This window comes from Meleagris gallopavo, chromosome 3 (genome assembly GCF_905368555.1).
Source record: "Meleagris gallopavo chromosome 3, MGAL_WU_HG_1.1, whole genome shotgun sequence".
NCBI classification, from domain to species: domain Eukaryota; kingdom Metazoa; phylum Chordata; class Aves; order Galliformes; family Phasianidae; genus Meleagris; species Meleagris gallopavo.
Window position 1 is genome coordinate 1053689 of NC_139406.1, and position 26093 is coordinate 1079781.

At 40.9% G+C, this 26093-nt stretch overlaps 1 protein-coding gene across 6 annotated transcripts in view; it reads left to right on the top strand.

Annotated features, from left to right (window-relative positions):
* The first annotated feature begins 15388 nt into the window (after positions 1-15388).
* EZH2 (enhancer of zeste 2 polycomb repressive complex 2 subunit) overlaps positions 15389-26093 on the top strand; it is a 44180-nt gene continuing 33475 nt past the window's right edge. For 3 of the 6 annotated variants that reach the window (XM_010708233.4, XM_010708234.4, XM_010708235.4), the window contains exons 1-2: positions 15389-15567; positions 17028-17093. In XM_010708233.4, the coding sequence (XP_010706535.1) occupies positions 17056-17093 (38 nt within the window). In that variant the 5' untranslated portion in view covers positions 15389-15567; positions 17028-17055. Of the gene's footprint in view, positions 15568-16191; positions 16335-17027; positions 17094-26093 lie in introns of those variants that run through there. The other 3 variants (XM_010708236.4, XM_010708237.4, XM_085220017.1) reach the window with 2 other exon arrangements.

The following is a 26093-nucleotide window of genomic DNA, read 5'->3' on the forward strand; positions in this document are numbered from 1 at the left end:
AACTCAACCAGGCCATGGTCACTATAGTCTAGACTGCCTCCTTTCTTAACATCTCTAATGAGTTCATTTGCAAAATGTCCAGTAACTGTTTTCCTCCTGATAGAATTCTTGGACCAGGAACTCCTCGGTGCAGTCCAGGAGTCTCCTAGATTGCTTGTAGCTAGCCATCTTTCTTTTCCTGCAGATATCCGGGTGGTTGAAATCCCGGAGAGACTGTGAGCCCAATGCTTCTTGTAGCTGAAGCAATGAGGCTTCATCAACAGGCTCCTCTTGATCAAGTTGCCTGTAGTGTATTCCAATCATCAGATGGGATAGCAGTCCTCTAGAGAAAGACATGATTTGGCAAACAGAATATGACTTAGAAAAATGATGATATTCTGCATATCCTTCCATCTTTCCAAGTGTATTTAGGTTCGGATGTAATTAGCTTTAAAGAGAGTAAATTTATTTATTTTTTGTTTTTTTTTTTCTGGGCTTATGTAACCAAAAGAGCTATCTGACATTATAAGCAAAATTAATCATTGATGAATATGTAAGACCAATGGCAAAGATCAAATGATGTGACTTTTGCTCTATTTTAGTTATACATACATTGATAAAACTAAGATGGGATCCCATACTGGTAACTCTCACATTTTCAATATGAAGATGAGATCAATAAATATTTATAATGCACTAAGTGCAAAGGAGATTATGAACATCTAAGTATATCAATATTAGAGCAGAAACTTACCATATTAAATTGTCACTGATACTCAATTTATTATTTTTTTTAAAATTATAAACCATTCTGTATTGGAATATTTTAATGCAACACTGAAATACAGTATCGCAAGAAAAGTAGGAATTAAAACATGTTATATTTGTTTTTGTTAGTCAAATATGTGGAGGTAGAAAAATTGCCCACACTTGGATCAGCTTATCAGATTAGAAAGGGCAGGGTGCCGTGTCAGCAACACCACACAGCAAGCAAATGCTTGCCTGCATTTGATCCCTGTAGACCTTCAGAGGGTCACAGTCTGGCTGTGGCATGCATCTACCATGGATCACGGTGCTCAGCTGAAGTGCATCCTCAGTGTGAGGGATTGCGGCCTGTTTCTTTTAGTAGGTTAATAGAGAAAGTAAATTAAATTCCTAACAATTAGTCTTGTATTTGTCTTTGGCCTTATAGTGATGCACAAAAGAACCTCACGCATATTTCTAAGCACAGGATTGTTAAGCATATTGGGCTGTCCATTGGAAGTGCTGCATTTTTTGTGAGCTGTTCAGATCTGGAGCGGATACATTCTGCGCCAAAGCAGGGAATTGCCTCAGCCATATCACTCCTCGCATATGTAAAACCTGCCACTAGGGAGCCCGCTGACCCACGAGCAGGGCAAGAAGGAAGAGCAAAAAGGGCATGGCACAGCACATGAAACAGCACAGCAGTTTCTGAGGGCAGGTCACATAGGGCACACGAGGAGGTAAAGTACCTCTGTGCACTTGAGAGACTGGTTCACCTATTGATTGCTTCCGAGACAAGAAATTTAGCCAAGGTCTCTGCTAGGCAGAAAGCTCTGGTAAGAAAGTGGCTACTCAGACAGAATGCCTGACTGTTGCTGCCGGTGAAGGGCAGCAAGGGATTCCACTTATGTGAGGTGTCAGCAGGTGGATCATCTGCTCAGCGTGCTGACAACGCTCAAAGAGGAAGTGAAGAGATTAAGGAATATCAGAGAGTGTGAGTTGGAGATAGATTAGTGGAGTAACTCTGACAAACCAGCAAGAAAGACACCAGGGTCATAACCCCCAAACAGTGGTGGACACTCTGCCCTGCCACCATCGAGCAGAGGAAGGTGATTTAAGGGAAGAGAAAGAGTGGAAACAGGCCCCAGATCAGAGTCATAGGCAACCCCCATCCTGACCTACCTCAGTTCCCCAAGTGCTTCTGCATAATAGGTTTGAGGCTCTGGTACCTGGGGGAGAAGTAAGTGAGGATGTGGTGGGAGATCCACCCGTGAAGTTGTCAAGAGTGAGGTGATCGACTCCACACCTCTAGACTGGGTCCACCAGGAAGGACAGAAAGGCTACTGTCATAGTTGGCTCCCTTCTGAGAGGAACGGAGGGCCCTAAATGTGGGACCCTACCTGTAGAGAAGTGTGCTACATTCCTGGGACCTGAGTCAGGGAAATTTCTAGGAAATTTGCTGATTCGCCCCACCGATTATTATCCTTTATTGATAGTTCAGGCCAGCAGCAAGTTGCTGAGAGAAGCCTGAAGATGATCAAAAAGGACTTCAGGAGACTAGGGTGGTTAGCGAACAAAGTGGGCGTGCAGGTTGTATTTTCCTCTATTCCTTCAGTGGCAGGGAAGGATGCTGAGAGGAGCAGGATAATAAATACATGGCTGAGAGGCTGGTGCAAATGCAAGAATTTTGGCTTTTTTTGCTGTGCTGGCAGGGAGGAAGTCCGACATGAATGAACAGGGCCTAGAGAGTGGTTGTGAATGGAGTGAAATCCAACTGGTGACTGCTCACGAGTGGTGTTCTCCAGGACTCAGTACTGGGGCCTGTCTTGTTCAATATCTTTGATAACTTGGATAAGGGCACTGAGTGCGCGTTCAATAAGTTTGCAGATGACACCACGTTGGCTAGGAGTGTTGAAGTTCCTCATGCTTCTTCATTGCATATACATGCATACCCATTCACATATACATACCCTCTGCAGCTCAAGTGCTCTTTTGTAGATTCTTTTTTACAAAGCGTGTCACAAGCTGAAATGTTTACATAGTGTGAATGCAGAGCTTCCACTTAACAGCTGTCCAAGCATGCATTGTGACTATCCAAATATATGAGTGCTTCTCCTAAAGTAATGCCTCCTATTTCATTATATGAAATATATTATTCATTATATGGTCCACAATGTGAGAAGCAGATGTTGGTGGTATAGTATCGGATGTAGTCAATAGCACCTGCTGACACTCACCAACACATGCTGAACATTCACAGAGAACAAAGAGTGGAAGTGGTGGTGAGTGGTGTGTTTCAGCAGTAGTGACAGCAATGTGAAATGCAAGCCATTTTCCAGACAGGCATGCAGAATTTTACAAGTCTGTCGTGCAGGACCTAGTTCATCGCTGGCAACAGTGCATAGGCGATGCTGGTGACTATGCTGAAAAATAGTGTTTTGCAGCTGAGGAAGTGTTCCATCAAACAGTATTATTGTGCCCTTTCCATCTGTTGTAATTTCATGAAAATAAATAGGAGGCATTACTTTTGGAACAAGCTGAGTATTTCTGCATCTGAGACACCTTTGCTGCTACTTCTGGATAGAGTCTCGGAGCCTGAAAACTATCATTTCAGGGTGTGCATGTTTAAAACCATGCATGTTTGTACAGTGATGCAGCATGAATATCTTCAGATTCATGCTTTGTGTAAATTCAACACATCCTCAGAGCTGTAGCTCAATTATGTATTGTATACATAGTGTTTTGTTGTGACACTTTGTGAAGACAGATAAACAGAAACTTCATTAAGGTAGAAATTAATGTTTTACCTGAAAAACAGACCCGAAGTTCAGGGAGCTCTCTTGAAGTGCACAATTGGGAAACGCTTCATGCTTATGTGCCTTGTCCAACACACAGCAAGTACCACATCAAAAGCATCAAATTAGCTTCATTAGGCTGCATAAACAGAAGGCTTTTTTGTTTTTATTTTCTCCCCCACTCCCTTCTGAAAACAAAATCTCTTCAGAAAATAAATAAATGAAACCCTACATGCATGCATACATGCTCTATTAAGATGTAAGAAATCAGAAATTGTGTAACTTAATGTTCTTATGCCAACTCTGCCATCACTGAATGGAGTGAGTCTCTCTCTTCCTCTCTTCTCTGTTTCCTATTCAAGAGTATCAGACCTAAATACCAAACCTAGCTCAATCTCCAGAAACTTACGATTTTTGAGAATAAGATTGCAAGATCTGGAACAAACAAACTGAACTGTCCACACTCATTTGGAAAAACAAAATCAGAACTTTTTTTTAATAATAAAATACAACTTAGAAATACAACAACAATACAAATAACAAAAATAACTGAATGCATTGCTTGCTGTATTTTACTATTTAGAGTGTACTGTAAAATACATTACTGGACTGTGATGAAGTTAATGTTTCAGTAGAAGCTTAGCATTTGCATTCTGCGATTGCTAACATTATCTTGCATTAGTGAACTCTGCTGAATACATGAAAAGTTGGACTTGTTTCATTTGGTGTACATTAATAAAATTTTTCACGGAAGTTGACTCTTGATTAATTTTTTAAAGGAATAAATGTCTGAACCCTTACTATTGCTTCTGAGCTTAGTGCTGGATATTAAATTTGCCTGAAAAGACCAATCGAAACCACATGGACAGAAAATCCTCAATTATGTTAGGAGGATAAACACTGTGCTACTGCCCCAAAAACCTACTTACAGTTACATTTTCTAGTTGAAGTAATCTGCCAAGTTTTATTTATGGGAAAGTAATCTTGCCCCTATACTCAGTGCTGGTGAGGCCTCACCTCAAATACTGTGTTCAGTTTGGGGCACTTCAGTACAGAAAGGACGTGGAGGTGCTGGAGCAGGGCCAAAGAATGGCAAGAAGCTTGTAAAGGACTCAGAGAAAAAGCTCTACGAGGAGAGACTGAAGGAACTGGGGCTGTTTAGTCTGAGGAAGAAGAGGCTGAGGGCAGACCTGATTGCTCTCTTCCAATAAATGAAAGGTGATAGCAGTAAGAGTGGGATTGGTCTCTTCTCACTGGTGACAGGTGACAGGACGAGGGGAAATGGCCTCGAGTTTTGCCAGGGGAAGTTTAGTTTGGACATCAGGACAAAACTCTGTACAGAAAGGGTTGTTAAGCACTGGAATAGCTCCACAGGGAGGTGGTTGAGTCACCGTCCCTGGATGAGTTTAAAAAACATTTGGATGTGGTGCTCAGGGACATGATTTATCGGAGGGTTCTTAGAGTTGGGGTAGTATGGCTAGGTTGCAGTTGAACATGATCTTTAAGGTCTTTTCCAACCTGAGCAGTTATTTGATTTAGTAGAAACAATCTGACATTTTAAAGCTCGATTGGCAACTGAGCTTGCATGTAAACATGCCTTGAAAATCGATGTTTCAAATAAACAGTTAGTTGTAAGCTTTTTGTGCAAGTCTGCAGTTTGTAGTGAGTAAAGAAAAAAAGGCAGCTTGCAAAAACAAGTGCAGACCTTGAGTAGCTGTTATTTGTTCATTCAGTATTCACTGTTTATAATCAATGGCAGCAAAAATGTTTATGTATTTGGACATTTCCCTTATGATTACCAATGTAAGATCTGTACAAAATCATTTTATTTTCCATATACAGACTGGAAGAACAACTCATTGAGAGCAGCCCTGCAAAAAAGGGCTTGGGGGTGCTGGTCAGTGAAAAGCTCTACATGAGCCAACAGTATGTGCTTGCAGTCCAGAAAGCAAACTATATCCTGGGCTGCATCAAAAGGGGAGTGGACAGCACGACAAGGGAGGTGATTGTCCCCTTCTGCTCTGCCCTTGTGAGGCCCCTGGATTTCTGTGGCTAAGCCTACGGCCCCCAACACAAGAAGGGTTTGGAGCTGTTGGAGGAGATCCAGAGAGGGGCTGCAAAGATGCTAAAAGGGCTGAAGTACCTCTCCAATAAGGAAAAGCTGAGGGATCTGTGCTGATAATTCTTTGGTTTATATTTTACAATTAGATTTACAATCAGCTACCTAAAGTTTGGATAATGTCACTGGTAACAAGAATCCTGAAAGAGGTAATAATGTACCTCTCGTGCATATCAACAGCAGTGGGCTCAAAGCAACCTACTTTGGAACAGCTGATCACCCAATACAGAGCTACATTTATGCAAATGAAACCGGGCTTTGACATGTTATTTAATTTTTTTTTTTTTAATTTGTCTCCAAACTACATAACAAGTTTAGCTCTATTTTACATATATTAAGATTCCAAACACTTGACTCATTAGTCTAATCAGAAAATGGAGAGGCCACACAGGTAGATGACTTGTTCAGCAACCCTGACCCCATTCATTCTTACGCATGTATAGCCCTGCCCTTCACTCATGCATAAAAAGGATCACAAAAGCAAACAATGGCATGTTCATTCACTTTATTAATTCATCACTGTTTCATTCACTTGGTTGACTCAGTCTTTCATACTTAAAGCTTTAGAATGCCATCTCATTTTGCAGTAAGACACAGGAGTAGTGCCAATTAAAAATCCCTTAAGACTCACAGATTGAAAATATCTAAATTACACTCTCAATCCGATTGGTACTAAACCTCATGAAACAATCCCTCAATGTATCCTGTACATAAATTAAAATCTTATGTAAATATTCAGTGCTGCACAAGTCTTTTCTGACCTTTTTTCCTCTTTTTACTTTGCTTGGTTTGAAAGCAAAAATGAGTTTCTGCCTTTGGTATTATGTATGTAACTAAGCATTATGGAGAACAAAATGTGGCCAGCTGCACGTAAATTTAAGTTTTAACACCTCTATATTCTTCAGCTGTCACCCTTCCATAAAGTATTTCTCAACATCAGTCTGTGCAGACACTCATTTATTTAAAATTTTATTGGCTACAGTCCAGTACATGTAATTAGTCACTTTAAGTTCCATTAATTTTTCATCATTCTATGTTTCATACTCAGGAATAAGTCTTCAGAGATGAAAGTGTAATATAATATTTCTAAGTTGTTACACCAGTGGCCTTTTTTATTCTATGATCCAAGTTTGATACAAATTCAAACCATTGATTTTTCTATTAGGTATCTGACTAGCACATTCACCTGGTCAAATATAACTTCACCAGCTCATCTAATGACCAAATGATGCATTAGTGATGATAGACTTTGATGTACGGGTATGTTTGTATTTGTATATAGACATATGAATCTCTGCAACGGTGATTCTTTCAGTCATAAAACAAACAAAAAAAGCCTTCTGTATCACCTTCTGATTTTAGAAACAGAACACCATTCTACCAGCAACAGCTTTCTCAGAACAGCAGGAGAGTTATTTCTGGTTTTATCATTTTGATCTTCACAAATATGCGTATGATAAAGAACTACAAATTTGGCAAAAAAGACTGCTAACTAACTACAAGTCCATAAGGCTAGAAAGTAAATTCTTTGATACAAAGTCACAGCAGTGAATGGGTCTGCATAACAACTTTTGAAATTTGATTTATTTTTGAATAAAGCCCTCACCCAAGGCTAAGACTGAAAAACAAAAAGCCAGGGGTGCGGTAATACTTGCTCTCTGTTGGAAGGGAAGGGATGGGCATCTTGACTCGCCACGCTCTCTTTTCACATGACAGACAAAGAACAGGAGCAGCTTAATATAGTCCCCAACTTCACAGAGTTTTTCTGCAACCAAGGCCCAAGAGATGAAATTTGGAATATGCTATCCTCTAAAAATCCTCCCAAATCACAAGAAATACAGCATATAAGCACTAGCACAATGTGCTTGTTTTAATGACTTATTTTAAATCTGTTTGTGAGTTTCAGTTTTTAACTTCCAGTGTAAACTCTTTATCACACATCTTAAACCGACATTTTGAGAATAAAACTTACTAATTTGGAGAGATTTTAACAGATCCTCAAATCCACCTATAAAGTGTAGATTTTCCCAGTTTTGTCCAGTAAATGATTTTTTTTATATATATATCAGTTTTAACCAAGTTTGTGTTATTAAACATTACTTTCATTTTCAACTTTTATGAGATGACTAACATAGAGTATATGAGTTCATGTGTATATACACACACACATAATCACCTTAATAAAAAAAAATTAGCTAGTGTCAACACCTTCTACTATTTTGTATGTCACAATTAGGCAATTATGTCATAGGACTGCACCTTTACAAAAAGAGAACTGAAGGCGGGTATACGAGAAAGAGAATAAGAGGGGGAAATAAGGCATAATATAGCAGTGTACATATAGAAAATTCTCAAATATGTAGGCTACTCTGAAAGTGACGCCTCTTATTTATTTCCATGGAAACTATGACAAAGAGCACAACAACACTATTTAATAGAGTAAATTCTCTGCTAAAAAAACCCCTATGCATTTTTGCCAGTGTTGAACAAGAGCCAGTATGCTACGCTTGTAAAAATCTGCAAAAATGATTTGTCTTTCACGTTGCTGTCATCACTGCTGAAACACACCGCTCACTGCCTCGCTGTGCTAACACCCACTGTTTGGTCTCCATAAGTGTTCAGCAAGTATCCATAAATGTTAGTGGGAACATTTTTTCCTGCATGGAGGAACTCAGTCACTCACCTTTGCCTCGTACACATTTCCATGTCAGACACCGTTTTGTCACACTGCCCCTCTGCTGCCATCTGTGGCACAGCAACAAAACGTAATGGAATTTTTGCGAGAAGATTCGACTTCTACTGCCATACCACCAATATCCACCTCTGACATCTTGGGCCAACATAATAAGGTAGGAGGTGTTACTTTCAGAGTAGCCCTTATAGAATAGGAATACTTAAAACTCAGGCTTTTAATCCCGGATGTGGGTCAAAGGGAGGCCATCTAGTAACTCCCATTTAATGCCCACTTGAAGCTTTATATTTACAGCTTTTTCTCCTCAGGAAAATCTTTGCCTTTGACTGGCATGCAAAAATATCATATAACCACAGTGACAAATACAGCTGGAAATAGGCTTTGGAATATTAGCTCTCAAGCATATGCTTTCATGGCATATGCCTGACCATTTTGATTAAAATTAAAGGTTTGAATATATCAGTAAATACAGGTCAGGAAAAAAATAAAGGTGAAAAATAAGCAGACAAAGGAATGTATTTTGCCTACTCAGCTAAAATATCTTCTGTGACAACAAGATTTCACTTTCCTTTAAAGTGAAATCATTACCTACAGGTAATTTTAAAAATCAAGTTAATTTTGAATTGAGGCATTTAATCTTTTTTTTTTTTTTTCACAGTTTGAAATGAATGATTACATGCAATAAGTTTTATCTCCACATGTTAAGAAAGAGTTAATAAAAAGTCACTTATGCTGCTTCTGTTATTGCGTGAAAACAACATTGGACGCTTCCTTTTGGCAACATTTCTTCTTAAGCAAAAAGATAGTGCACTGTGTTTGACACAGTGCCATAGTTCGAGTTAACTGTGTGATGCACCTACATCTTTACTTGACTTGCATCACCTTCCCTCAAAGGGAAATGAAAAATCTCCTTGAGCTCATCATGATGGACCACCTCAGATCTATTTATGATAGATCTGCAGTGGTCCAGCATGCTGAAACCACTTACACTTAATATGAAATGTATTACACACCTGTATGGTAATGTACTATGACACAGGAGACACAATGTTTGAAACTTGGCAAGCCTGAAAAGCACTGGCTAGGCATGAGGAGATCGTATCTTGCTGTGACTGGGCTCCTAGATTTATTCATCTGGCCTAACGGCCTTTGTGCTCAAAGTTACTTCAGCTGTACATTAAATTCAATTCTATGGATAAACAATAGAAATAGTCAATAGAAAAGCAGAAGTCAGGAACTGTGTCTGGTTCTGGGCTTCTTGCGTTCACTTCTGGGCTCTCCCAATTCAAAATGGACAGAGATCTCCTAGAAAGAGTCTAATGGAGGGCAACAAAATGATTAAGGGCCTGGAGCACCTCTTTTATGAGGAAAAGCTGAGAGACCTGGGACTCTTCTGTTTGGAGAAGGCTGAGAGGGGATCTGATTACTATTTATAAACATCTTAAGTGTAGGAATCGAGTTGATGGGGCAGACTCTTTCCAATGGAGTGCAATAATAGAACAATGGGCAATGGGCAGAAACTGAAACACAGGAAGTTCCATGCTAATGCAAGGAAGAACTTGTTTACTGTCAGAGAGACGGAGCACTGCAACAGGCTGTCCAGAGAGGCTGTGGAGTTTCCTTCTCCGAAGATATTCAGTATCCCAGACACTCACCTGTGCAACCTGCTATAGGGAATGTGCAAGGGGTTGGACTCAGTGATCTCTAGAAGTCTCTTCCAACCCCTACAGTTCTGTGATTCTATGAGATAGAATAGAAATGGGACACACGGTTGCATTTCTTTCAGGGAAATTAGATCCTAAGTACCATCAGGAATCTACAGGAAAACACTGTAAAACATATTTGATCTCAAAATAGCTACACTGTCATTAAGTAATTAAGTATTGCTAAAAAATTAACACAATAGAAGAACTGTTTTTTTTTTTTTTTTTTTTTTTTGAATAATGTAAGAAATGGTCACCTCCAGATGGGTACCTGCTGACTTATACTATGTAATTATTGCAGGGCATCCCAATTCTATACCTTTACAAATTCATCGTTTTAGGCTTCCCTTTTAGTTCTCCACATACATTTCCACGTTTGTAAAACCTTGACAAATTCACATGGACTAAAGCTCAGGATTTGATCCACAAAATAAGCCAAGATACTTGCAAAAGTACAGGTTAGAGTTAGGAATTGAATGCATATTGAATATTCAATGTGAGGCACGTCTTCTGATGCTTGGAACAACATTACAAAACTAAATAAATTAAAAGAAAGAAAGAAAGAAAGATCTTCTGAACAGCCTACTGCATATTATTTTCAGTGCAAAAGGCTTTGCTTGTAGGGCAGTGCACTGGTAAGTGTAAAAAAGGCAGGGTGTGCATTCTCTTTCTCTCTCCAGCAAAGAGCAAATGAGCTCAAAGACTTTCAAAGAGCAAATGAGCAACAAAACTTTCGAAGCTATGTGACTGTATTGGAACTACTGAATCACGGCCTGAACCTCTGATTGACCACCTGAGGCAAGCCACGAGTCAGCCACAGGAGCACAGGTGAGGGCAATTTACCTGAGCTACTGGAAGGGGTGGAGCCTGGCTGCACCTCTCCTAGACCCATTTAAGAGCTGACTGCCACGGAGGAAGGATCTCTTCTGGAGATCAGTTTTCATGGTGAATATTGTGAGCATACAACATTGGTAAGCATTTTCCATTTATTACCTTCCTGTTGCAATAATCTTACTTAGCCTAACTTTCCTGGATATTTCTTAATTATAACACCTGCATATTCATTGATTATACAGTGACTAAACATTAAGTCCACCAGACTGCACTGCAGAATGGACCCACCCAAAATCTAAGCACTGCTTTGTTACAGCTGGATCTCCAAGTATAAGGGAAACAACATTGTGATCGGCAAGTCAAAAGGTAATTTATGAGAATGATGAGCCCAGCCACCAAGATGCCTGCTCTGAGTGGCCAACGGTGGGGTAACCTAGCTGTGCCTGTCTTAAACAAACAGGCGTGCAATGGAAATACTGGCCAACACTTCTCCATGTTTCAAGCTAAGACAGTTCCCCAACTGTTTTCCCCTGACAGATGGAAGAAACACTATTCAGTTCTGACTGCAGAAGTCAGCAGATTATCAGGATAGTAATTAAGAAAACAATGCATAAAGAATAATCTTTGTCTTGGAAATGCCACCTTATCTGAGACATCAAAATCTTTAAAATAAATCAGTCAGCTATTGAGTTTGACTTGTAGCAGTGTACCTCTTCTTTTTCCTTTCTCTATATTATTATACCTGGACTTGAGCAAGGTCTTTGACATGGTCCCCCACCACATCTTTATCTCCAAATTGGAGGAGTGTGAATTTGATGGGTGGACCACTCGATGGGTAAGGAACTGGTTGAAAGGTAGCAGATTGAGGGTGGTGATCAATGGCTCTATGACCAGGTGGAGGCCGATAACGAGCAGCATCCCCCAGGGCTCTGTCTTGGGACCGGTACTCTTTAACATCTTTATCAATGACATCGATGATGGAATCGAGTGCAGCCTCAGCAAGTTTTCTGACGACACCAAGCTGAGTGGTGCAGTTGACACGGTGGAAGTAAGGGATGCCATTCAAAGGGACCTCAACAGACTTGAAAGGTGGGCCCGGGTGAAACTAATGAGGTTCAACACAGCAAAGTGCAGAGTTTTGCACTTGGGCCAGAGGAATCCCAGGCATCCGTACAGACTGGAAAGAGCAGTCCTTGAGAGCAGCCCTGCGGAGAAGGACCTGGGGGTCCTGATGGATGAAAAACTGAACATGAGCCAGCAGTGTGCTCTTGCAGCTCGGTAAGCAAATAGTATCCTGGGCTCCATCAGCAGAGGGCTGGCAGGAGGGACAGGGAGGTGATTGTCCCCCTCTACTCTGCTCTTGTGAGGCCCCATCTGCAGCACTGTGTCCAGGTCTGGAGCCCTCAGTACAAGAAAGATAGAGAGCTGTGGAGATGGTCCAGAGGAGCCACAAAGATGATCAGGGGGCTGGAGCAGCTCCCCTATGATGACAGGCTGAGGGAGCTGGGCTTGTTCAGCCTGGAGAAAAGAAGGCTGCAGGGTGACCTCAGTACAGCCTTCAGTACCTAAAGGGAGCCTACAGACAGGAGGGGAGTCAATTCTTTGAAAGGGGAGATAACAGCATGACGAGGGAAATGGTTGGAAGGTGAGGGAGGGAAGATTGAGGTTGGATGTCAGGGGGAAGTTCTTTACAGAGAGAGTGGTGAGGTGCTGGAACAGCTGCCCAGAGAGGTTGTGGATGCCCCGTCCATCCCTGGAAGTGTTCAAGGCCAGGTTGGATGGGGCCCTGGGCAGCCTGATCCAGTATTGAATGTGAAGGTTGGTGGCCCTGCGTGTGGCAGGGGGTTGGAGATTCATGATCCTTGAGGTCCCTTCCAATCCTGGCCATTCTGTGATTCTGTTATATTAATACGCTGCCTCTTTTTTTTAAAGTGACACATAAGTAAAGTGTCACTTTATTCAATCTCACAGTAAGCAATCATAATTAGGAATATCCTATAAGTTGTTACTCAACTAATGAGTCAGATCAATATTAGTGAACCAGTACTAACAAATCCTCGTTCTATCTTTTTAGTCATACACGAAATACCTGAACAGTCATTTTTCATTCATATATTGAGAACACAAAAAAATCTCTTCAGGAGAGTTTTTTGTAAAAGAGAGGCAAAAGATTTCAACAATTCCAGAAGGATCCAAGCTAAATAAGATACTTTTTTTCCAGAGTCTAATTCTATTTTGATTGTTAAGTAAAATACGTATGTCTTCAACATTACTTTTTTCAGAACTATTACATTTTGCCATCAGAATTGACTCCTTTCCGAATAACTCATCAGAATACCTGTTTTCATAATTATTTCAGAAACCTTTGTAATATTTTTTTGCTCGCGTATCTGGTCCAAATGCCTCTTAAAGCAGATAAGATAAAGCAGATCAGTGTTCAGACATTCTTTAATCATGAAAATGCAGTAGAAACAGAAAAACATTTGAGTGGTTTACTCCGCAAAAACAAAGTCTATAAGCAGCTCATTACAAATTAAACATCCATGCGCAGAAAAAAAGAAAGCAGCTGCCAGAATTCTCCAGGTTATTTTTAATAGCCTGAGTGATCAGAAAATAGGCACTTAATGGATATCCTCGCTGAGGATTCATCACTTTAAGAGTCTAGAACTGAAACTAAGTGTGGAAAGACTATTTTCACACAGTGTGAAACAGAAAGAGTAGTTCCATTCAAAATGTGTTTTTTCTAGTAAGCATTAGCTTCACATACAGCAGATGAATAATTTTCTGTGCAAGACAGAAAAAATGAAGTCTGTACTACAGTGTAGTTCAGTGTTGGCTGTGTAACACATTTTTTTTTCACCTTGTGATTGACTATACTACTTACTTTAAGTTATGGTATGCTTATTTATAAGTTATATACTTATATAAGTTACACGCTTATATGTATAAGCATTAAGTTATATACTTTTTGACTAAGATCAGACCTCATGAAGTGCAATTCTAACAATCAAAAAAAACTACAAGTTCCAAGCTGTGAAGAGGCTGGGTAGCCATTTTGGTGGTGGCAGCCATCTTGGGGCAGAATAGATTTAAATAGCTGAATTTCAAGAAATGACTTATGTATTGCAAAGCTGACAGTTATAATCTTGGAAAAGGTCATCTACTCTAGTAGAATCAGAGAAAGAGTATGACAATATGTCATTCTGTGACATGTAAACATAACAAGAAATCATTTCTGTTCCACATTAAACAACTCTGAGCCTCATTTGGCCTATAATGCAGCTGAAATTTTTGGGCATGAAGCTGTGTTGGTGATCTTTCATAGGATTTTTATCACTCAGAACCTCACTGTGGTGGACAGTGCCCATTTTTGGGCTTCATGCAAAGATGAGAGGGGGCAATTGAAGGCGTCACAAGTGACTCAGAAGGGAAGACGATGCTCATTAATGAGAAACATTGGGAACAGACAGCAACGGGACAAGGCTCACAATCCGTTCTACTTCAGAAGCAGTGCTGAACACAGGTGGGGAGATGGTTACAAGTGCAGATGAAGGATCACGGTGGGAAACTTATCTTGGCAATTTTATTTTTAATCAACAAAGAAGCAGCCAAACAGCGAGACAACAGAAGGCTAAAGGGGAATGAATCTTCGAGGTTTAAAGTATATCCTTGTCAATGTGACTGAGCATGGGCTGCAGAATAGAAATGTGGGAAAATGGTAGCAACCTTAAGCTGGAGACAGCAACAGGATCCCAGCTTTATGCAGAATGAACACCTTGCTGTTGCTGTGATTTACGACAGCGTTGATGGGACACAATGGGATTTTGACAGCGAAGAATCCACGCTGGGGGCAGAACAGCAAGGCACCAACATTCGCGAGGAACAGCAGAAAACAAAAAGGCAGAAAACAAAAAGGCAGAACCGTGCCAGGTTTGGGCGCACAAAGGTCAGACGACACGGCAGGACGGTGCGTCACGTACCGTGCTTAGCGACTCGGCACGGCGCGAGGCCGGCAAGGAGAGCAGCCTGCCGCGGAAGCGGACGGCAGGGAGGGCGCGGGCCCTGCTGAGGTAAGCAGCTCCTGCCAGCACCGCCCCCGACCCCGCCTGGCTCTTCCCGCCTGGCCGCCGCCGCGCCTCTCCCACGCTCGTCCGTCCCTCCCCTCTCTGCCGCGCGCGGAAGCAGCAGCGCGACTGTTAAAACCGTTACAGCTCCCACTTTCGAACTGATTCAAACTCAGCAGCGCTGAGACGCGACGCCCCTCCCCGCTCCCGTCGGGCCCCTCGCCTCCTTCCTTTCCCCGGTCCTCGCGAGGCGGCGATCGGAGCACCTCGGGCTCCGGCCCCGCTACCCACTCAGCTAGGCGGACGGGCGAAAAGAGCGCAAAACCGCCCGCTCGGGCGAGCGGCGCGAGAACAAAGAGCTCCCCCACCCCTCCTTCCCGCCAGCACGTGGGGCGCGGGCCCCGCCCCTTGCCCCGCCCACCGCCGTCCCCGATTGGCGCGGGGCGCTCCGTCCGCGTTCGTCCAATCGGGGCGGCGCTCGGCCCTCGCCAATGAACGCGATAGCGATTGGGCCGCTGTATTTGGCGCTCGGTCCGGGAGGGTGAATCCGGCAGCCGGAGGCAATAGGGGAAGAAGAGCCGGGAGGAAAAGCGGCGCCGAGCGGCGGCGGCGGCACGAGATCGGAGCGAGGGGCCGGGTGAGCGGACGGCGGCACCGCGGCCGTCAAGCACAACCACCGTGCGGGCTGCGGGCCGGGAGCGGTGATTTATAACCGCCTCCCTTTGTCATGGGCGGGCGGGGGGGCAGGCAGGGAGGGCGCGACCGCCTCGGTCCCGAGCGGCAGCGCCGATGGGGCGGCGGGGAGCTTCGCGCCCGCTCTGCAGCCGCTGACGGCTATGGGAGCGGCGCGGGGCCGGCGGTGCCTTTTGTCTGACTTGGCTCGTTCATCCCGGCCGCGCCGCGCTCGACGGAGCGGAGCCTTGGGCGGGGGGGTGGGGAACGACGATTGGCGCCGTACGGGAGAAAGAGCCGGCCGGTTCCTCTCCTCCTCACTGCTCCGCCCCGACGGCGGGGGGATCTGCGCGTTTAACGCACGGTCGGTGAGGTCCGAAAGGCGAGCACAAGTCCGTCTTGTCCGCCTCGGCCCCCGAAAGAGAAGCGGGGTGCAGAAGTTCTCCTCGCGCGGCGGCAGCCCCCGCCCAGCGCTGCGGGCGGCTCGGCGGCAGCCCCGCGTGCCCGCCGTGTCCCGGAAGCGCGGCGTTCCCACTCGCACGTTGCCGTCCCGCCGGCCAGCCTGCGACCGAGCGCTCCTGTCCCGGGCTGCTTTCGCGGGCAACGAGAGCGGGAGAGTGAGCGGGGAGAGGGGGTCGATCTGTCCGACCGGCTGCCTCGTCGGGAAGGGCGCTCCCGAGTTCGGAGGGAGCTGGAACTGCTGAGTTGGAGACCTCGTGTCGCCGAGCGCGGGTGTGTAGGGCGATGTCTGAGATGTGAAAGGGACGGAGCTGTGCCGAAGCAACAGGCGTGTGTGCGGTGGGACAGAGGTGGTGAAATCCATGTGTTGTAGCACGGCGTGTGTGTATCTGGTGTTAACAAGTGGGAGCGTTTGTTATCGTTGTGATCGATTGTTAGGAACGGGCAAAAAGAAAAGCGGTCTCAGCATAATGCAGTGAGAACGGCATAACGAACCTGTACCTGGCTCGAGATACTTTTTTCGAAGTTATGAAACGCGATATTTCATTGGAACTGCTAGGGATGTGCTCGTTTGTTTCTTTTTTAGCTATCGAGCTGGAAGTTCGGATTCTTTGTCTCTAAGTAAAAGCATGCAGCGATTTGAACAAGGCTGTTTATTTGTTGCAGGATAGGTTTGTCTTTGTGCAAGTCTAGCAATTGCAGATCCTACTGTTCTATATTTCAACGAAAGACTTTGCCGGTATTTTTAGTACAAGATTAACTTCTAAATTGAGATTTTCTCATATATAAGCCCTTTCTCTCTTTTTCTCTTTTCCTCCTTCCCTTCACCCCTCCCCCCTTTCTTTCTCCCCCTTTTTTTTTTTTTTTCCTTTTTTCCTTTTTTTTTCTTTTCTTTTTTTAGGGTTGGCACATTCAGGTTCTTTGTGATTTGTAAAAATTAAAAGGTCATTCTTTGTTTGTCCCCAGTGTCTGTATCAAATTGAGAGTCCGGGGAATGTTTATTTGTGATAACAATATTGCATCTTCAGAAAGGTGAGTATTACTTGTCCACAGTGTATGATAGCTACTCTTGCTTTAGACTAGATCATTATAATATAAATAAGATTTACAGTGTCTTTCAGAAAACATGCTTCCAATACTTTAGGAGATATCATTCAAAAGTTTTATGCAATGCGTCAAATGTATTTTTAACTTTGAGAGCTGGTGCTTTATCACTCGTGTACTTTATGTTTATTACTTCAAAATGTCGTTTCTTGTTACAGAGTATTCACTAAAAAAATTAAGGGAAAGTACTTTTTTTTTTTTTTTTTCCTCTTTTGAGAACTCTGTCAGTAAAATGTTTTTGAGTTGTCAACATCTACTATCTTCTGAAACTTTGTAAGAATTCAAGGTTGTAATTCGGGAGAAAAAAAGGAAAAATATTTTTTTAGACATTTTTAAATATGTAATGTTACTCTGAAAGTGGCAGACACTGAAAATCCTTATTGTCAAAGAAACATTAAATATCTTTGCTCAGTTTAAAATCAGATGAAGCAGTAATCTACAAGCTTAGGCTGGAGACCTGAGGTTCAAACTTTTTTGCTTTCCATGTGGTATTTTTTTCCTTTCTACCTAGAATTGGCAACCAGTTGAAATTTGGCGGGTGGCTTGGTTGAAAATATGCCTTCTAATGGATTTATGTTTGTTCTGTGATATTATGACATTCATAGGTGAAATGTAAATGTACTTCAGCTTATCTGCAAAGAAACTTCAGCTTAGCAAGCAGGGAATTCTTGTAGTACGTTAGTGAGTGTACTAATTGTATACATGGAGAGTGAAAACTAACTGCTGCTTTCTGTGAAATAACATATGTCAGAATGAGCTACGTGTAGCATCTGGTGCACTCCAACAGTGCTCACAGAAAAGCTGGTGCATTTCAAACATCCTCTGGAAATTAGCTTAAAAAACAAAGAAAAACCTCTCCTTGTCAACATTCATTCATAAGAACATTCTGCTTCTTTAGCATACATCATATATACATTTTATTGATTTCACGTCTATATTGTTAAAGCTGAACAATTTTAAAGGACAGGGTTATCTTCATTTGATGAAACGGGAAAGTTGCTTTTCAGATGGCTGTAATACTGACAGAAGGCAAATTTAACAAATGCTTGCTCTGTGTTGTGCTGGAGCAAAAGTATTGTAGAAAACTCTAGTGATGGCTATAATCTGCATGTTCTGTTCTTCAGTTAGCTATGATTCACTCTAGCTGACCTGAAGCATCTGAAATTTTAGGGGGAACAACATTTTCCTCAGCAAGGATGCTGAGAATCTCAGGATCAAGACCTGTCAGTTTTTGCTGAACAAGAAAAGTTCAGAAGTTTACTGTAACAAGTAGATCTTTACAGAACTGTGTGTCCAAGGAAAATTCAGCTGACCAGAGTTTAAAAAAAAAAAAAAAAAAAGTTGAGAAAATGGAACGTGTACTGTGAATATAATTCTTAATAATTTTGCGTGATGTTTGCTTACTTGAGAAAAGCAAGACTGCCCTTAAGAAAAGCTGTCAGATAGTAATGAGGGGATTATTTTTAATTTTAATTTTTAACGATACTATGCAACCACCCTTGGAGTTGGATCGTAGGATGAAGGTGGAGAGTGCTGCCAAACTGACTGAAATGGCATCTGAAGACAGCAGCTATGTTGTCTGTGTCTCCAAATGTATTTATGTATGTATCTGTACATTTAGCATCTATGTACATGACTTGTGCAAGCACACTGGTATGGCTAAATTCAGTCTTTAAGAGGATGACTTACTCAGTGGTGTCGTAGTTCAGGTGATAATTTCAGTTAAGCCTGTATGTCTGGGGAAAGGAAGATGAGACAGAAAAGCCTCGTATGAAATTGATGCAAAAAAGGGAGAGACCTTTTGGGGAACAATGAAGATGTTCGTTCGACTTAGCTGATTACTTTGATTTGTTTTTGAAGCGTACGCTGTGACTTTTTGTTGAGTTAAAGATTAAAAGGAAAACAAAAAAGAATTGGATATTTGATGTGTTCTAACAGATATCAGCTAAAGACTTTGAGATTTATTACACTGTGTGAGGTAGAACTGAAGAGCGAGATTTGCAGGAGGAGGAAGTAGATTCTGATGAGGCCCAGACAAAAAGCAGACATTTTCTAAAAGCATGAATGCAATTTTCTGTAACTGACAATAGCAGACAATTTGATTGATACAGGCTTGTTTTATCTGTACATCTAGATTTCCGTTAACTGCAGACATGTTCTGAGTCTTCAATGAAAGTAAAAAAGCTGCTTCCAAATCTGGAGTAGATAGCTTGAATAATTAAGTAAACCTAGGTAGAGGCAACTCTAAAAAATAGGACTGAAAATTCAGTACTAATGCAAATGATAATCTTACATTTTAAACTTAGTTTTTTAAAAAGTGAAAAACAAAGGAATGTTTAAATATATAGATTATTTAACTATAGGCTTTTAAATTTATTAGTACTTTAAAAAAAAACAAAAAACAATGGGAGATGTCTAAAACACATCTTTATCTTCTTTCTGTGCCCATAGAAATATGAAAAAAACGACCCAAAACTATTAGCTTATTGTGTGTTAGGCCCATATTTAGCCTATCTGGCTGAAACGTGCAGATAGAGTGTTGCAGTGATGTACCTCTCAGCTCAATGGGTGAAGAACACTTTCTTGGAAAGATTTACAATGCTTACTCTGCTCCATTTAATGGTAAAATCAATAGTACTTATAAGGTGAGATGACCATCTGGAAATCTAGTTATATACTATGTGTGTCCTAAATGTGGATAAAAGTAACAGTGTAATGATATGAGTGGATCAGTGCAATACTGGCAATTGCTTGAAAATGTGGCATTGTATTTCTAAAACTTCTGATTTGGATATATAAATTTATATTAATGAATGAGATAAAGCCAACACAATATACTGTCATAATTCTGTATGCAAGTAAAATTTCTTTAGGGTGCTACTGCAAGGAATATTTCAGAATGGTTTTGTTTTCATGTACATGATACCTGCTCAAGTGATCTTGTATGCAAACATAGCAGTGCATGTCTTGGGCTTTCTAGGATGTGTTGTAAATTGACAGGGGGAAAAAAAAAATCTTCACCGGAGGACCTGATTGATTTACATTCGTTAATCTAGAGCCTGCTCTGTTGCCTTTATCCATTTTTTTTCCCTCATTCAGCCTTTTATACGGTTGGTTTCTTCAACCACTCGTTCAGCTTTTCACTGAGTTTAAATCTCAAAGCCTTCAAACATAATTTAAAGAAAGTAGTTGAAAGGGCGGAAACTCAGGTCTTAGGAGTAAAAAAATTAATTATATATAAATATATAAATACCTATACATCTATAAATATATGTATAAAGGAAGCTCTGACAGTAATACCTCCCGTTTTACTGTGTTTACTGGCTCACAATGTCCAAGGCAGATGTTGGTGGTAGTAGAAATATGGCAGTAGGAGCTGAACCTGTCGGTATTCCATTACGTTTTGTTGCTGTGACAGATGACAGCAGAGGGGCATTCTGACAGAATGGCATCTGACATGGAAATGTGTATGAAGCAAAAGCGTGTGATTGAATTCCTCCGTGCAGAAAGATTGTACCCACGGACGTTCCTAGATGTTTGCTGAACATTTAGGGAGACCAAAGAGTGGATGTTCGTACAGTGAGGCAGTGCGTGGTAAATTTTAACAAAACTTAATGTAAACTTCTGATGGATTAATCATCGGATGTATACTTTATGGGGATGCTGTATGCTATACCCAGTTATTTTGAGGATTTCAAAACGAGAGGTGATTAAATGACTCGCTTGCTTTCATTGCTTGAAGCTTGTTTAGGGACTTTTTAAGACAATTTACTAAATGTTCTAAATACAAAGTCAGCTACAGCATTCAGTATTGGTTATGTGTGTGGATTGAACTGAAGAACTCTTAGATAGTTTAGTCTTTAGAGTAACAAAACAAGGTGGGTCAACAAAACAAGTTAGAGTGGAATAGCTACTGCACTTCATTCATACCCGAAATTATTTTGCTTGTGTAGACATGCCTGAGGTGGTGCAAGTACTATTTCTTCTGCCAGGTTTATCCAGGATATCAAAAAGATTTAGATTATAAGAGATGGAGGTGTTAGACGAAACCTGGTCTCGTGCAAGAGATGTGGGTGTTTTAATGGTGACTGGTAAAGAACATCATCGAAATCAGGCCCAAAACTTTTTGCTGTCCTGTTGTTTGGAGTTCAAAAATGTTTAAAATGTTTTTTGGTCCAGAGATCTGTAGGCATGAATGAGACTATTTAAGAGCATTATTCATGCAAATATCCAAATAAACAAATAAACAGTTGGATCACCTGCTACATGGCGTGTTGCTGATATTGCCCAAACTGAAGGAAGTTTTCTCACTCTGTGAGCGAGTGAGAGAAAGAGAGGAGAGATCTGTATCTCTTCCTGGACAGCTTACAATGATGGTAGAAACTCCTGAAAGGAATATTCAGGCAACATGGCTTTGAACTTTGTGAATGAACTGTTTGAGGAGAAAACAAAAAATAAAATAATGTGGGAGCCAAATTAACTCACTTAAATAAATAAATAAATAAATAGAGAAAATGATTGAAGAAAATGTGATTGCTAGGATTGCCTTGTTTCCTTCCTGTCTTGATTTACTCTATGAGATGTTATAAATGATGAGTTTCAGTATGATTTGAGTACAGTCAGAGGATTATCTGCAGTCTTAGATGTTTAGCACCCTGGGAGTGGGGAATTGAATCTATAAGGCCAGAGTTTCACAGTGGTTTGGATGCCTCACTTTTCTTCAGCACAGAGGACTCTCTTTCTCTCTCCCTCTGCTGCAGAAATGCTGGTGCCATCAGGAAAGAAATGGCAGCACAGATACAGTTACAAGTGGCAGGTGTTTCTTATTGTAGCTAGCAGTGCCGGCAGAAGGTCATGGCGATACCTTGAAGTCCATGCCTCTACTTCTGCATACAGCTTTTATCTGGGATCATGTTTGGTCAATGAGAAACAGTGTTTGAAGAGATCCATCTCAGTTTTACAAACAGGCTAGAAAGGAAGATTAATTAAAGATAGATGTGGTCCAAGCAAGCATGTGGATGGAAAACAGGGATTGCTTCCAAATCTGGTCACTGGATCCCAGCAAGATCTAGGGAAGCAGTGTAAAGCAGTGTATGTAATTAAGTTACGGAGCTGGGTCAGAGAGGAAGCACGTCAGTGAGTCTTCTGAATTGCTGCTAACGGCAGTGGCACTGTATGGTTAGGGATATACTGCTACGTTTGATAAGTTTGCGTGTTTTTCATGACCTGTTTTGTTTGTTTTTTCCATAAAAGGTGAATTCATTCTGTAATGTTTCATAATGCCGGGGCATTTGCTGATCTTTGAATCCGTTGCAGAAAGCATAAATTACTTAGTTATATCTAAGCAATCTCACGTTTGATTTGTGTTTGCTATTTGTGTCAGGAATGACTGTAAAGAGTCTATACAGAATGATGCTGTCAGCCATAGGAGGGCTAAAATCAGTCATTCAAAGAAAATGATCACACTCATGATGAGCTCATTTACAAGGTCTTGCCTATGCTATTGCTAGTTAATAAACATTCCAACTAATTTTAGTTTGAAGATACTGTAAATAAATAAGGTCCTTAATACTATTTATTCAGCATATGGTTATGAGATGCGTGAACTAGGACACAAAATTTAACAGCATGAAGTGAGTGAACAGTGGGCTGTTTCTTGCAGGAGAATGTCACTGGATTGGATTAAGTGTAGTATGAAACTCTTAGCTCAATGATAGCCGTTCATATAATTGTAAGAAAAAAGGTTGTGTGCAATTTTTTTCTATATGATGACTATCTGGATCAAGATAGCATGTGATGGTTGCCAAAAGAGTGAATCTGCCACAGTGTGGTGATTTTATTTATTTTTTTTTAAGCATATTTTGAAAGAAGGATGAGATGTAGAGGATTGTTTCTAACAAAGAAATCTGAAAAAGTGAGGGACTGGTTTAACAAGGAAGAGAATTAACTTTAAAACTTGAAATTAATTGTAAAACTGATGATTTTTGAAAAACTGTTGCAGCTGTGTTCTCAAAACTACAGAATGTTTCTAAAGATGTAAGAATTGATAGATGCAGCAGAAAGAAGCTAGTGGCTCTAGCTTAAGGCTGAATACAATAGGACCAGAAAGATTCTGGAAGTAAAAGCAGAAAAATCAGTTGCTGACAAGGTGAAAATAAGCTCCTGGATGAGTAATTCCTTATAGGTAATTATAAGGGGGTGGAAAAATTTTGAAGTAGTGAAGAAAAATATGGTTAAGACTTAAAATGCTTGCTTAAAGAACATAGAAAAAAATGTGAAGTATCTTGAATATTCTAAAGTATCAGTTGGGATCTATCAACCCCAGGGGGCTCCTGAGATGGTAACAAGTGGGAGCCTGTTGTCTGGATGCATTAATTCAGGCAGTGAACAATTGTTTCTTGAAGAACTTATCAAGTTACTACTTTGCTATATACTAATTTAAGGAAAAGTGGTCTTTAGCTTAGCTTTGAGAGCAGCGCTGAGTCTTAAGTTCTTTATTTTAATCTTGGTAAGTTTATGGAGAATATTTAGTATTATAGTTAGCCTACATTCTTAATTAGCAAAGTGCTTTTCTAGTTTGTCTTTTTTTATTAATATTTTCAAGAGGAGAAACTGAAGGTTGTACTGTTAAGTGGAGAAAGCCTCATTCAAATACACAAGCACAACAGGATTGTAGTGGGAAGAAGTGTGTGAAATAGCTAGTTGTGGAGGTCTTAAAGGAGACTATAACATAAGGGGTGTTTATGCTAATTAGAACAACCAGTGATTGTACACTGAAGTAGAGTTCAGTTTGATTAAGCTCTTAAGCATTTTAATTTAGGAATTATTGTTCCCTTTATAGTACTTGTGTTTTCCAAATTATACTTGTAGTTGATTGAAATATCAAGAATTTTAGAGAGTAGTGGTGATTGTTTTTATCTTCTGAAATGCTAGATCAGAATTTAAAAGGCAATCAAGCTCTATAGCATCAGCTGTAAAAGCAGTGTGATCCTTGGTTTTGAGACGACAGGCCCAGCATGGAGTTGTCTTACATAATATTTTAGGTTGGCAGGGAAATAAGGAGATTATCTGATCCTGTCTCCCTCTCAGACAAGGCCAACACTGAAATTGCATCAGGCTATTCAGTGTCTTTTTCACGCCACTTTTTGGATGTTTTCAAGAATGGAGATTCCAGGATCTCTCTGTTAAGTGTGTTGCTCTGCTGGACTCAAAGTGAATAATTTTATCTCTGTATTGAAGTGAAATCCTTGCTGAGACTTGCTTGTTGCCTCTTGTACTCCCATTTAGCATAGATGAGCATGTCTCAGTAGTAAGGCTGGAACACTACTTAACTTCTGTGATCATCTGGCTTGAGCTCTGATTTGTGTAAGAAAGCACACTGCTCATGGAACTGAATCTTTTATGCATTTGTTGAAATTCTCAAAATGACTCTTCCCGTTTTGATACGGTCTGGAAAAGGCAAAAGCATTATACATTTGAAAGATTCTGTTTAGGAGGTTGCATTCCTGTATGTGGTTTTCTTAAATAATTTTTCACTTCCTATTATTAGTATAAATCTAAGACTTCACGTTGATGGTTCTATCAACTCTTAAAAAAATAAATTACCGTTGATTTGGAAAAAAAATATGCATACATATCTGTGTATTTCTGTGTGTGAGGCAGGACTGAACTATGAGACCCAGCGTCCACTCCTTAACCTCACTTAAAGTGCTGGCAGTCAAAGGAAAAGCATCTCTACTTGGAGTTGGCCTCCTTTGGGAGCTTTTCAGTGAATCCTTATCCTTAGTAAGGGGTAAATTCTTCCTTCTTTATTACCTAATTATGACCACTTTCTTGATCACTTATTATGATCACTTTCTTGAGTGATTTGAGAATGAGTCAGTGGCAGCTGTATCCTCTGCCTTATACAAGACAAAATGTGCATCTTGAAAAGTAATCACATAGAAGTGGATCACCAGATTTACTCATTTGATTGTGCAAAAACTTGAGAAGAAAAACAAGATTACACGGTGTGAATGTGTATGCTGTATGTGGTATGGAAGAGAAGTGTTCTAATCTAATGCAGGAAGATAAGATGCTCTAACAGATTGCTGATATTGACAAGAGCAGCTTTACTTTGTTCCCTTAGCCCGGGTTGCATGGCACTTCTTCCAGTTTGGGTGCTAATCAGGCCAGCACGAGTAACTTCAACTCTTTGGTCCAATTAGGAAACTGTATTTTGAGGGTAGGACAAGTCTGATATAGCTTAACTGATCACTGCACTCAAATTTACTATATTTGCCATCTAAACTCTGTCTGAAATGCTGAAGTATTTACACAGATGATGAGAAGGTGTATGCTGTATTAAGGTCCTATTCCTCTTCCCAGTCCTAGCCAAGAAATACATTAGGACGTATTTGTCATCAGCTTCTAAAAGCAAATAGGTAAGTGTGCTTAGCTTAGGTTAAGTTGATTTCACTTTTCGAAGTTAAATCATGTTAGGCAACTGTTGATACGTTCATGATTTGATCATGCATGTGTCAGGGAGGAGGGAGGGCACTGGCCTCAACTCTGACAACTTTCAAGCTATTGTTACATCAAGACATAATACTATGATGACAGACTGCTGATTTTTAAAGGGATTTCACTAACTTTAGTTAGTTTTTAGCTTAAACTTTAGTGTTGCAAGTACTAATCGCAAGTAACTTAATTGCAGTGGGAATGGTCATAATAAATGTATGGCTATTTGTAGATGCAGACTTCCTGCTTTCGGCGATGCTGTTCTACCTGGAAGATCTGTCTATGACTGTCATTGGTCTGTCTTGCGTTAGGGCTGATGCTAAAATGTTTTGCTACCCACACTGCAACTGAAACACAGGCTGTTAATTCTTGTAAGCTGGTGTATTTTGACATAAAGGGAGAGTGAGAGTCAGCATTCTGAGCACTGGA